At 43.9% G+C, this 12,690-nt stretch overlaps 4 protein-coding genes across 6 annotated transcripts in view; 2 read left to right on the top strand and 2 right to left on the bottom strand.

Moving 5' to 3' along the window:
- Positions 1-5,153, bottom strand: part of LOC108031673 (serine-rich adhesin for platelets) — a 38,024-nt gene extending 32,871 nt beyond the window's left edge. The window contains exon 1 of the mRNA XM_017105313.3: positions 4,588-5,153. The gene's annotated coding sequence lies outside the window, so the exon portion shown is untranslated. The remainder of the gene's footprint in view (positions 1-4,587) is intronic.
- An 862-nt stretch (positions 5,154-6,015) lies between these two features.
- Positions 6,016-7,118, bottom strand: LOC108032219 (ATP synthase subunit d, mitochondrial). Of its 2 annotated transcripts, none has more exons than XM_017106082.2 (2): positions 7,056-7,118; positions 6,016-6,675 (listed from the first exon to the last, which is right to left on the bottom strand). In XM_017106082.2, exon 2 carries the CDS (start codon positions 6,661-6,663, stop codon positions 6,127-6,129), a length of 537 nt encoding a protein of 178 aa, XP_016961571.1. In that variant the 5' UTR covers positions 6,664-6,675; positions 7,056-7,118; the 3' UTR covers positions 6,016-6,126. The 2 variants fall into 2 exon arrangements, with proteins under 2 accessions (XP_016961571.1, XP_016961570.1); XM_017106081.2 differs by having other exon boundaries at positions 7,006-7,073.
- Positions 7,119-7,155: 37 nt separating this feature from the next.
- LOC108032220 (39S ribosomal protein L55, mitochondrial) lies at positions 7,156-7,706 on the top strand. The gene is made up of 2 exons (XM_017106083.3): positions 7,156-7,425; positions 7,482-7,706. The coding sequence occupies exons 1-2, from the start codon at positions 7,249-7,251 to the stop codon at positions 7,626-7,628; spliced, it is 324 nt and encodes a 107-aa protein (XP_016961572.1). The 5' UTR covers positions 7,156-7,248; the 3' UTR covers positions 7,629-7,706.
- A 962-nt stretch (positions 7,707-8,668) lies between these two features.
- LOC108031440 (uncharacterized) overlaps positions 8,669-12,690 on the top strand; it is a 50,155-nt gene continuing 46,133 nt past the window's right edge. For both annotated transcript variants that reach the window (XM_017104870.3, XM_017104869.3), the window contains exon 1: positions 8,669-9,255. The gene's annotated coding sequence lies outside the window, so the exon portion shown is untranslated. The remainder of the gene's footprint in view (positions 9,256-12,690) is intronic.

The following is a 12,690-nucleotide window of genomic DNA, read 5'->3' as shown; positions in this document are numbered from 1 at the left end:
TGAGAATTTTTCCACTTCCCCATTTTCGGTGGCATAAATTGCAGACTGTCAGAAGAGTGCAGCTCAGCGCCCCCCATTTTCCCCGAATGTTTTCACTCCCCAGCTGATAAAGCCATAATGAGGGTCAGACCTTGGCTTGGGCTGCCTCAATTATTTACTATTTGGTATTGATTTGCCGGGGAGCAAGGTCCAAAGCCCCGGCTTTTATCAGTTAATTTCCCGGTGACCCCGGGTTCACTGGGGATCTGAATCTCAATCTGATGTAACGCTGCCCTGCTTTCGCTGCACGCGTTTTGCATGCGTTTAAAGTCGCGTTACGCAAGAAGCGCGTTTCCTACATGGGTGGGGAGGTAGAAAGTGCTCGGCGACACATTTGAGGCATAAATTAAGTAATTTACTTTGATGGCCATGCGTGGAATGCTTGCCGAAGATACAGATACTGGTGGCCAAGGCATTAGCAAAACAATCTGCTCATCGCCCATTCAAAATTTGACGTGGGGTGTTGCTGTTTTTACTGCAGATAGCCAGAGTGTCATCTACTTTTGATTCATTTGCCGTCGTTCATTGTTTTTTCAACAATTAATTGTTATGCGTTTTTAATGCCGCAGTCGATATCGCTATATCTTATATAAGGCGCATTGGTGTGCATGGATATATAATCACATGTTTGCACTGCACACCTTACATCTTTGTTGCGTTTTTTGTTCGCCTTTGTTTGTATTTTATATTTCGGCGTTAATTTTTTGGTTTTATTTCTCGAGTTTGGCAAAGAAAAAGAAAAACTTTCTCCCGCCGCCTGTCGTGCCAACTTGACGCACCACGAAAAGAAGATAGGCAAGGAAAGAGACGGCACGACGCCTGCAGAGGGAGAGGGGGCGAAATTAACAACAAGCTGTTGATTTACTGGCAGAAAACGAGAGAAATGATCATTGGGTGGTATTTCGAGTTATTTATTTATTTTGCAAAAGAGAAGTCTCGAAAAAAGAAGGGTGCCAGCGGAAATTGAACTCTTAGCACTCGGAAACAGACATAAATAAGAAGTGATTGTCATCGTGATGAAAGAATGGCTGATAAGCCCAGTAAAAATTGTTTTCATTCTTTGATGTATGGATAAACACCGATTTTAAAAACACATTTAGTTGAAAGAATTATTTTTGTGGTATAAGGGAACTAAAGGAATAGTTCGAATAAAATATATTTATATATATACTTCGCCATTATGTTTACTTTTACAAAATAAATAATAAACGAATCCGCAAAGTTCAAGTTTGCAATTATCTGAGAGCAGTATCTGCAGCGGTTGCTTATCGCGGGGAACCCGAAAACCAGTGATAAATCACCCAAAACGGGGGCAGCTGATAAAGATGGGGCGAGACCCCCGAGACACCCAGACGCAGACCATGCGCAGTCCCAGACCTGTCATATCTCTTTCTCCCGGCTCGTATTCAATCAATCACGTTTCGCTTATCGCCCACTCAGCATGGAAGAAGCGAAAAGCGGGGAAAAGATGCGACTGCTGGCGAAAATATTATGGCAAACAAAGGGCACACCAATCCATGACCACAGACGTTTAATCTGCATCGTTTCGATTATTATGCAAACGGCAATGAAAGCAGACAATTTAAGAAACATATTTGGTAAACAATGAGCGGCGGACGCAAAAACCGACGAGATGAAATAATAGAAATGAAACACAGGCCAGTGCGTGCCTTGGCAGCACTCCGCAGTTTGGGGGAAAAGTGGAAAGTTGGTGTGCTTTATGTGCATAATTATTGCGGGGCTTACTTGTCTTTAAACCCACTGCGTAACCTGCCCCCTGCCACCCGCCTCTCCCCCAAGGTCCGTGCCGAAATGCAGTTTTCCCTTTACAAACTTCTTGTTTGCCCAGTTGATTCGCCTTTTCGTTGGCCTGGCTTCTTGTCTTGGTTTGTTTGCGGTTGGCACGTTGCTAATAAAGCAACTATGGGCCGTGCTAAAAAATCTCAAAAAGTTGCATAAAACGAATGGAAAAGAGTGCAGCAAACGAAATGCTCATATTTGTGCCATTCGTTCGAACGAGTTTTTGTGAAAGTGCGCGGCTATCTAGCGGATAGTTAATACGAATGTGCAGGCGGCCACTTTGTGCCGCGGCTGCACTCGATTCGGCCTCGGAATCGAGATGGGCCGGCATCCCCAGATGGGATGGGCCACCAGGCCGGCGGCGCAACACGTTTCTCTGTGGCAATTTCTGTTTCTTTTTTCTGTTTAATTTTTTTGCCCAGCCCCGGGCCGCCTCCTTTTGCACTTTATTGCCAATTTCTTTTTTGTTTTCGCCGAACGTGCGTAGCCGTAGCTATTGTCGTTTGCTGTGGAAAACCACACACAAAAACCGGCCACCGACAGCGTCGCATTCAGGCGTCGACGGCATGTAATGAAATGCGAATTTCATTCACGGCAATTGGTTATGAGTTACGTCTCGAATGGACACAGCAAGCCACGTCCAGGAGGCGTTGCCAAAGGGGTCCCATATGCTTGGCCATCAAGAGAACCCCATCAAGAGGGCTGCGGGAAAACTGCCAGGATAGTAAGTACCCACTGCTACAGGCCCCATTTTATTTGGTTTTTATTTCCCGAAACATTAAATACCTACAAGTATTAATAACAACATTTAATGTTTACAAAACTCCTCAAATTGTCTTGTCATCAGAACGTTAAAAACAGATTAAGATGTATTTACCAAAAGCTTATCGAAAATTGAAAATAAAATGTATATAAAATCTGTGCCCATATATAATTATCTAAATTGTTTAAAAATATCTTATGGGTTCAAGCAAAACCATCCTATTCATCGTGTTGTCTAAAAATATCAAATCAAACGGGAACACCGAAACATTTCTACATCCTAATGCTTTCACTTGGCAGAACATTGAGTCATTCGTGAATTCCAGTACCGGACCCATGGCGCATTTGAGTCACACACATAAGCCAAGAGCAGAGGCTTTGTCACCTACCCGACCAGATCAGTCGAAGCTTTCTTGCCCAGAGCCTCTCGAATTACCGATTTACATTCCTACGACTTCCCAGGCCACTCGTATTGGTTTTATAACTGAAACCAGACACGTTTATGGCAATATTGCCGAAAATAAGTACGGGCCAGATCGAATGGCTTAAATACTAAGTGTTTGTTTTTGTACACATTTCCGCTGCCCAGAGGAAAGTTGGCAGAAATTTCCTAAACTGAGTTATTTAAATTAAGCGAACTGCGCTGCGAATTATCCGCTAGGTGTTTATGCAAACGAGCGCACAAAAAGCAACAGAAACTGCGGCTCTAACTCAAAAATTTCACAGAGTCAGCGCCGGTCAAAGCAGCTTTAAAAAGTGGCTTGAAAAAATGCCAGACGAGTAATAATTATCCAAAGAAATTATAGCCCGCCGGGTGGCGAGAGTGTGTGTGTTTTTGCATTGGCGAAATGCGAACTACGAAGCCGGGAAGGTGCTCAAAGGTGCTAAGAGTTATGCTGCCAGACAGCGGATTATGAAATATGGAATGCATGCCCCTAAAGGGGAGCAACCCGAGGAATCGATTATGGTTCTGCGCGCACGCAGTTTTCAAGGGTATTCCTTTTTCGGGGGTATTGTATAAATAGCTCCCCAGAATCGGAGAAATATCATTTGGATTTAGATCTTTTCTGCAGATCATTTCGGGGAGTCATGCTGATCGGTTTTGAGTAGAGCAATGAATTTTTGCATTCTTCTATCTTAATCGGATTAGCATTTTGTTTCAACCAAGCCATTGCTTACAAATCTTACGTTTTAGGGATTATTCATAAGGCAAATTAATGGTTTTGAAATGGTTTTACTCTAAAATGAAATGTTTTTGTCTAGAGTTTGATATGATAGTCAGAGTTGTTAAGGAGGGTCTAAGAAATCTATTATGAAATAGCAGTCTAACATAAATATTTGGTTTCAACCAAGCTATACCTAACAAATCTTACGTTTTTGAGTAATTTATAAGATAAATAAATGGTATTGCAATGCTTCCACTTTTATTAAATCACTTTATTGTTTTATGATAAAATATTTAAAGTTATAATGGGAAATTTAAGAAAACAATGTCAGTCAAGGATGTTTATTGCTCTGGTTTTAAGATCATTAAGGTTCGTTACAAGAAAATATAAGAATAATATATAAGTTGCTTAGTTGGAAACTCCAAGAAGTGTATTCTAGCATTAACACAATGTTATTTCATTTAAATAATTTTTTGATTTGAAGGTATGATATGACATTCAAAGTAACTATGTAAAGTTTAAGAAAACATTTATAAAACACCTTAAGTCAGTTGTTTGTTTGGTTTTGCGGGTTCCCCGATCACTCACGTTCGATTCAGGGAAATGCAAGGTATTGCTTAGCAGGAAACACCAAGAAGCGCGTTCTAACTCGCTCTGGCCGCTGCATCTTTGCAGGCCCATTGATCGTTGGCATTAGCCGCAGCCTGTTAACCCGTTTGCAGACCCTCGGAGGCAAAGGCAGCAGCAAAGGCTCCCTATGAACCCCCATTACTGGAGATCTCGTTGTTTCTGTGCGATGATGTACGATGGTGCAACTTACCCGGGCTGTTTGCAATCCGTACTTGCCGCTGTCGTTTCTGGCCGAGTAGATGCTGCCGCTGCAGTTGCGGTTTCAACTGACTGACAGTCGCCTGGGTGGGGGGCGTTCCAGGTATCGTTATCGCTTGCAGTGCGTTGCAGTCAGCTTTTGGCTTGCTTTTAGCTATGCTTCGATTTACCTGGGCACTTCACTTGGAAGAAAAAAACCATGAATCACTTGCACGTTATTCGGTGTATTTGCTAGGCATTATTTGCTTGTTAATTGGTTTCGTTGTTGCTGAATATCGGTCGCAGTATTATTCTTTTTTGGTCGTTTAGAAAGTGGGTTAACTGGCAGAGCGCGTCTTTCGATGCGCCTTATGCAAATTTCAGATATTTATTCGATTCGAGATGTGTTTCGACTGGTGGCAAATTCCAACTTGGTTCAACTTTGTATTTCAGCGATACACAGATGTACATATATCCACTCCGATCGCTGCGTTTGGCGCTACAACTTGAGATTCCGCTTGAGACGTTTGCACTCCAACTCGATTCGCTCGCGACTGAACGTGCGGCACTCGGAGCTCCGTGCACCTCGAGACAAGCTCACACGCGCTGCGGCTGCGTCGCGGCTTTGCGAAAGGTGCGCTCAGGTGAGCGGAGGAGGGGAAACGGGATTTGAGTGGCGTCTTGGAGCGGAGCTTTTTAACGGACTTTTGGGAGCCCGAAGAGAGCGCTGCTTCGATTCTCTCAAGGAGGAGAGCAGTGTAGCTGTGAGTGCACTTTTGAATATTACCAACGGCTGTTTGATAAATGCACTAAGGCGTGCGACTGATCGTGAAAATCCTGATTAAATATACCGAAAAGTAAAGATACAAACCTAGGTAGAGTCCTCTGCTAACTTATACAATAAATCTCCGCTTTATAAGACTTTGTGGAGACTTATTTTACAAGACAAAACGAGGACTCAAAACGAGGTTGCGTTTTATGATAATACGCTAACAGCGGGGACTCAAACGAAGGTGGAGTTCCTTGATAAATAAACCTCCAAAGGGGGTGCTAGTTCAGCCACCGTCCCCGTGAGGGCGCTTTTGCATGTAGCAGTTGCATATTATTTCTATTTTCTTTTAATCTAATTCTTTTAAGTGTATTTAATCAGGAAAGGCGATGCCCAATAAAACAGGAGTATAACAAAGAGATTTGGGGCTTGATGGAATCCTTAGACTTCCTGAATAATGTCCTCAACTCTGTGCCCTCCAAAACCAGATCCCGGAACAAGATCAAGAGCTCAAGAGCCGGCTGTGGATCTCGATAAACTTCTATTGATTTTATGATGACTTAATCACCATTTAAGTTCGTACATCCAAGTACGTGGTCAATCCACCATAGCGGAAATGGTTTTTTGTAAAGGTAAAAAAAAATCACAGCCATCCTGAACCAACCCAACCGCTTTCATTTGAAATGAATTTAATTTGGGTAATTTACTTCAACGTGGTTTACATTTCGAATCAACAGACGACCATAGACTGCCAGGCGCCAGCGTCCTTCACCCAGAGACTGCTTAATGGTGTCCCGCGGCCTCGGCCTCCAGCTGCTCCTTGGACTTGTAGCCGACCTGCTCCTCGGGCGTGTGGGGCCAGAAGGTGGGCTTGTTGATGGGGTCGAGCGAGTTCTCGGGGAATGCGTCGCGGTAGTCCTCCATGGTCATCTGGTCGTAGGGCAGCAGCGACTTGAGATGGGCAATCTCCTTCTGGTAGTTCTGGATGCGCTGCTCGGACGCCTTCTTGTAGGCATCGATCTCGCTCTGGGAGGCCTTGATCTCGGCGTCCACCTGGGGCGACACCTTGTCCTGGGGGTAGGGCACCTTCAGGGCTTCGTACTGCTTCTGGAACGAGTCCACGAGTCCGGCCACCGGGATCAGCTTCTTGTAGTTGGCCCAATCGATCTGGGGCGGGCACTCGGGGTTGGCCAAGACGGCGCGCACATAGATGTCCGACTTGGTCTTGAAGGCGCCGAAGCTGCTCTTCTGGTTGGCGGGCACGCGCTCGGCGAGAGCGGACCAGTTGATCGAGGATTGGGCGATGCGGCGGGCGGCCATTCTGCACAGGAACTGGAAGACAACAACAACAACGGATGAGGTTAGGTTCTCGGTGGAAGAAAGTGGACAAGCTCTTTAGGAGTTTCCCTTGAACTTGGTTGGAATTAGGTGTCTAGTTTAAGTGGCAATCACTGGCTCCTTGACATAATCCCTATTCATAACACAAGGAAAAATATGCTCGCAAAAATTATGTAATTTTTCTTAACCGCAGTTGCTCCACTGGGTACTCCTGAGCAGAACACCCTTTCCTATGCTTTTCTTCAAGGCCCGAGAAAAGACGATGCTCTGGCCTACCAAAGCGCCTTGGTTTCTTATTTTTTAAAAGCTTTTCGAGCAACGTACTTATTTTTTAACGAGAAAATAAGAATTTCTGTCCCAGCACCAACACTTACACTTTGAGTACGAGTGTGACCACAGCTGGTGGAAATACCTAGAAATGTCGGCAATTCCCAGGGCTGCCAAACATTTGGCTGGTATTAAGAACCCTACCCATCAAAGGTTACACTACCAGCTGTTCGATAAAAGAAAACAACTCGTGTGTTTTATTTAATTGAAGAGTGGTAAATACTCGAATTGTCAATTAAAATGCTGCTGAAACAGTTGCCGCAGGCAGTGCAGCAAATACGCTGCATTTCCTCCGCCACAACAGCGGTGACCAGACTGCATCGCTCTGTTTACTGCCGACAATATCCCACTGTGGTGGTTCAGCCCGATGGATCCACGATAAACATTCGCTACCACGAGCCCAGGAAGATCATCAAGGTAAAAGTGTATCCAGCATGAAATATAGAGTGTAATAAACGTAATCCATCCCTCAGCTTCCCTTGGATCTGAGCACTTTGACCGACGCCGAGCGAAGAGCTCGCCTGGAGGCCCGGAAGCCGCGCAAGAAGGTCAAGATCATGGAGGAGGTGGAGGACAACTTCAACGCCAAGAAGTACATGAAGTACATCAAGAAAAAGTAGTCGCATTTAATTGTTAAATAAACACACAAAAGTTTGTTATATAATTCGGTTAAATTAAAATTAAAAAATTTAGCTTAAGTATCGATCGTATAACTATCGAGCACCGAAGTAATCGAATCTCCAGAAAGTGAGGAAGTTGCGCCCTGTTCACACAGAGGTTGTTTCTTTTTCAGCGACCAAATTCCAATTCAGCGACATATCCATTTGACATACAAGTGCCTTAAAGAACTGTAGAAAGAGAAAAAAGGGAATTTCTCTTTTTGGGAAATGATTAAGCTTCAACTTCTGTCCTTCCTAGTAATTATTGCACCAAAACATACATTATAAATCTATAAAAGCCATTCCGCCTTCCGCATTGTCTAAGGATGTTTATAAGAAATAGTCAAAAAAGAGAATGCTATGAAGGTTTTATATATATTAAAGGGTCCAAGTAGTTTCAACATGTGAAAATTCTTGTGGAGTCACTTTTGATTTAAAAAATGTCCTATACAATTTTCACTAAGCTTCCTTTAGTGGTTATCTAATCCTCAAACTATTTGCCAACAGCGATTAAGAAATTATTTGGCGCTGAAAACTTTCAACATGCTAGGGTGGAAACGTTATTGAAACAACAAAATTTCCACGTCCTATCCCTTGGGTTATGGTTTCTTTAAGCGAAGCAGGTGTGTTTGGATTCAGTGATTCTCTTCTCTCTGATCCGCTTAAAACTGCAACAGATATTTAAAGGCCTCAGCGCATAGGCTGCAACGAACGTTCTACGAAATGAACTCATCCTCAAATCCGGTATATTTCTGGTATTTCTGAGTACCGTGATGAAAAAAAGGGAAGGATGGAAGGGCTTGACCATATATTTGCCTCCTTCTCTCTCCTATAGTTAGTTCTCGGCTTTCATCAATGTTAGTACTTGGTTTGAGCGAGGAAAACCACTGCAGTTTCCGATGTTGATTTTAACATCAAGTTATTTGAAAATTCGGCCAAAGCAGTCTCAGAACTGGCCACACTAAGCGGTGCGCACAACGGTCTTAGGATCTCGGCCGCATTTAACAACGGTCACTCTAAAAGAGACGGAAAACAAAGTCGGACGTTGATGCGCGTCGCTCCCGAAGAACAGTTAATTTGTGGACGCTTTTTCGCGAGTGCAGACATAAATAAAAGCGGCGTGTCTTGCTCCGTTCCAGACTGGATTACAACCAATTAATACTGATATCCCGAGTGAATAGTTTGCAACAAACAAGTGTTGTCCTGCGTCGACGGGGAAGTGTTGAATGGACAGTCGCGTCTAACAGAAAAAACAAGTACACACAACACAGCCAACAACGAATGCACATAAACAAGACGAGCCAGCGACAGCCAACGCAGAATCGAGTGAAAACCTATTTTAAAGCGCCGAGCTATATTTATTTTGTTGACGCTCAGGATTTTCGGTGTTCGCATCTGAATGTCTGCGAGTGCGTGTGAGTGCGCGAGTGGCAGTGTGTGGGTTGCATACCGCGGCGAGTGCGAATAACTGCAATTGCAATAGAGAGCAGACACATACACACATAATTGGATTATGGCCACACGGCAATAAGAACGGAAAAGGAGAGAGAGCGAAAAGGGGGGAGAGAGCAGTCGCCAAACCAAACGGGTAAATAAATAGCATAAGCAGGAATCGGTTAAAGCCCAGAATTAGTGGATTCGCTAAGCCTTACACCAACTGCTGTTGGTGGCATTTCCGTTTCGGCCTGAGCGAGTGTGTGTGTGCGGAAGCAACCTAGAGATGGGGGCCTGACCTTAGCTTTCGCACACTGCCTGCCAAAAGTTTCCACCCACTGCTTTCGCTGCATCTTGGGAGACAAGGTTGTAGGGGAAAAGTATTCGGTCCTGAAATTTTGAACTTCAAATGTATCTAAAATTGTATCTTGTAGTTGTAATTTTAATTGCTAAACATTTCTTTGAGAATTTTTCTCACGTCAACTCAAACTCCAAATGCCAAAATCCATCATAATCTTAGAAAAAAGAGAGATTGTTTCATGAAATAAACCCTTACGCATTTGTAAAAAATTAGGTAATGTATTTTTTCATAAGGGACATATTCACGTGGTGGCTTAGGCACATCCGTTGAGAACAGGAAACGATCTAATTTTAAAAGCAAATTCGCATTTCCTTTTTCTGAACCCAAGTACACCCTTAAGGCATGCTCACTTAATCGAACCTGTTGTCGCCGACTCGATGCACTCAAATCTGGCCCATCTCTAACACGTGCGTGTTTGCGAGCGTCTGGAATTTTCAATTTCAAAATCCGAAATGGGGAAGGTCTGGAGCGAAGGGGAGCGTCAATATTTTCGTAAGCAGCGGAAATGTAAAAATAACACAAACACATTTGCAAGTTATGAAGAAGATGCTTCCGATGTTTGTGTTTTCCCCGGCTCTCACTCCTTTCCTGACCGTCTCACAGTTTCTCCCTTTTCCCGATTCCGATTCGGCGGAAAGACAGTTTTCCACGTAAAACTGCGACAGATGTTCGTGGTTCGCTGTTACGGATCGAGAAACTATAGCTCCCAATACGAGTGCATCCTCCACTTGCGTTTCCCACTGAAATGCAGCTGTCCTATTGGGATTTTGCCGGTTTGGTGGTTGCTGGTTGTTGCTACTGCTGCATTTCTGTGGTGCTTTTTCCGAGATGTGGTGCTTCGTGGTGTTTCGTGGTGTTTATGAAATTAACAATAAACTCCCCCGTACTTCCGCCCTGTGCAGCCGGCTGTTAATGCTGCCCAAGCTAATTTGTTTTCATTTGTGTGCGCCCTGCCCGCATCGAGGGCACAAGGGAAAATAAGTGGAATAAAATAAAACAACCATTCTGCGCGCCCTTCTGCAGATTTTGTTTGGTTTGGCACCTCCTTAGCTGCATTCATCAAGTGTTTTGTTTTGTTCTGTTCGATCTTCTAATGGGACTTGCACTTGAGGCTGAAAATAAACCCACTGTCGCTGTTGTTGTCGTTCTAGTTGGGCTTCTGCGATCCTAAAGTTCACTTTATTTTTAAGGCGGCTAGTTTGCTGCCGATCGATGGGCGGCACGTGAGCTCGTTCCCACCCCCCGAAATCGAAACGGCTGCCAATTAGTGGAAATGCCTAAATGGCGCAGTAATCGTCGGACATTCAGAAATAGTTTAGAAACGAAAACGAGCGTTCTGCACCCGAGGAAAGTGAAATTCGTTGGCCGGCTAATTAAGCTTATCTTATGCTTTCGGTCGAACATTCCTCTGACTTTGAATTTATAAAGTGGACTTCGTATACCTCTCCCCGCTTTTCATTTCGTTGTGTGTGAATCACTTGCTGGGGTCTAACAAAAACAGAATTGTACGATAAGGCCTCACACCTTCGATGGGCTTGGAATTTATTCAAAACACACAAATTTACATAGATTCTTTTTTCGGTATTTGTAAATAGGTATAATAAGCATGGAGCGGATGCAGGCAGCACCTCCCCGGTTGAATGAGTTGCTAGTTTTTCCGAGGCAGTGGGTGTATCTCGCAGATAGCCAGCGATATATAGGCGTAGAAGAATTTATGAGCGCGACAACGACATGAATTTCATTCGGTCTTTGTTGTTTCTGTGGGCCCAAGAGTGTGCCATGTCCCATTTTCCACTTCTTTTCGTTTTTGTTGTTCTTTGATAATTTTGCTCTGCCTGCGCTACTCATCTCTTTGTTTATAGAAATTTCTTCTTCTTTGGCTGCCTTGGCTTCTTTTCGCCGACTTTACGTCTTTCGTCTGTGTTTTTCTTTCTACGGCACACGGCGGTGGCAGTGGGCATGAAGTGGCATTTTTTCTGTGCCGCTGACCAACTTTCCTTTTCATTAACGCTTTTTTCGGGCTCTCCACTTCCTGAACGCATCAGTTCTCGGGGCATTATATGCATTGTGCGAGCTCCCTACTTGAACGTGTCGGCAGAGCAAATCATTTCCAATTTCATAACCAAGATTTATGCCTCTTTAATGGCTCCTCCGCTGGAGCGACGCAGTGTGTATTGCACACACAATTCTCCAGGCACGCGCCTACGTAGGCGAAGATACCACGACGAAGACGATGGTCATGATGACGATGGTGGTGATGGTGTGGCGGTGGTGGTGGTGGCCACGGCGACCCTTGGCCCCATAAACATGCAACTTGATCTCGCACAGCAACAAAAGTCACCGCAGACGGCAGCGGTTTATTGACTCGAACCTTGTGGCGGTTAACGGTTTGCCATTCGATTTGGAGAATGCCTAAACGCCATCAAAATCTAATGGAGATAAGTGGTGTGCTGAAATGAATTTCATCGGTTTCTCTCCGGCAAACAGCTTGCAAAAACACAAATATTTTAATAAATAGACTTCATTTCGGATGATTATTGGAGTTAATGTTTCAAGAAATGCTTTTAATAGCAGACTAGTTTCTATAATTTGATACTTTCCACAAAACTAGTCCAACTGTATGTTTCTTAGTTAATGAGGTCTTGCCACACCATCAGATATATCTATCATCTATTTTCCATATGTTTGGCAACAACTGACCTTTGTTTGGCTGGCATTCCTATTAAAACATAAATATTTTGATGTTTTGCCTGTGGTTTTCCACACGAGATAAATAGTTTGGAACGTGATGTGAAAATTTATGCATGGCCCTATTGAAAGAGCGGTATAAAAAGAGGGGCCGCCAAAGTGTTTTTCTCGACGCGATAGATTTGCTCACCCAAAATGGGTACCCCCTTCCTAAAATCGTTGCTTGGGGCCTTGACTCAGTTTGCCGAGCGTGCTAAACTCATTTTTGTGGGCCACGGAGTGGATAATTTCCCTCTTCATCGGCAGTGCAGTGCATACACTCTCTTCTGCCAGATATCCAAGTTTAATGTTTACTATTTTTCACAACAATATTTAACTTTGCAACTCATTAGGTATTATGGGAACTTTCACAACTGGCTCTGAAGATAGCACGTATTCATTTCATAGCTCCAAACGAGATAATTTGACAAAGACCTGCCCCTAATTGGACAACTGTCGTCGGGGGCGTGGCCGAAAGCGATCCTTAGGTAATCGTGGGGC

This window comes from Drosophila biarmipes, chromosome 3R (genome assembly GCF_025231255.1).
Source record: "Drosophila biarmipes strain raj3 chromosome 3R, RU_DBia_V1.1, whole genome shotgun sequence".
In the NCBI taxonomy this organism is placed as follows: Eukaryota; Metazoa; Arthropoda; class Insecta; order Diptera; family Drosophilidae; genus Drosophila; species Drosophila biarmipes.
The sequence above is the reverse complement of the archived record's forward strand: the minus strand, read 5'-3'. Positions and strand labels throughout refer to the sequence as shown.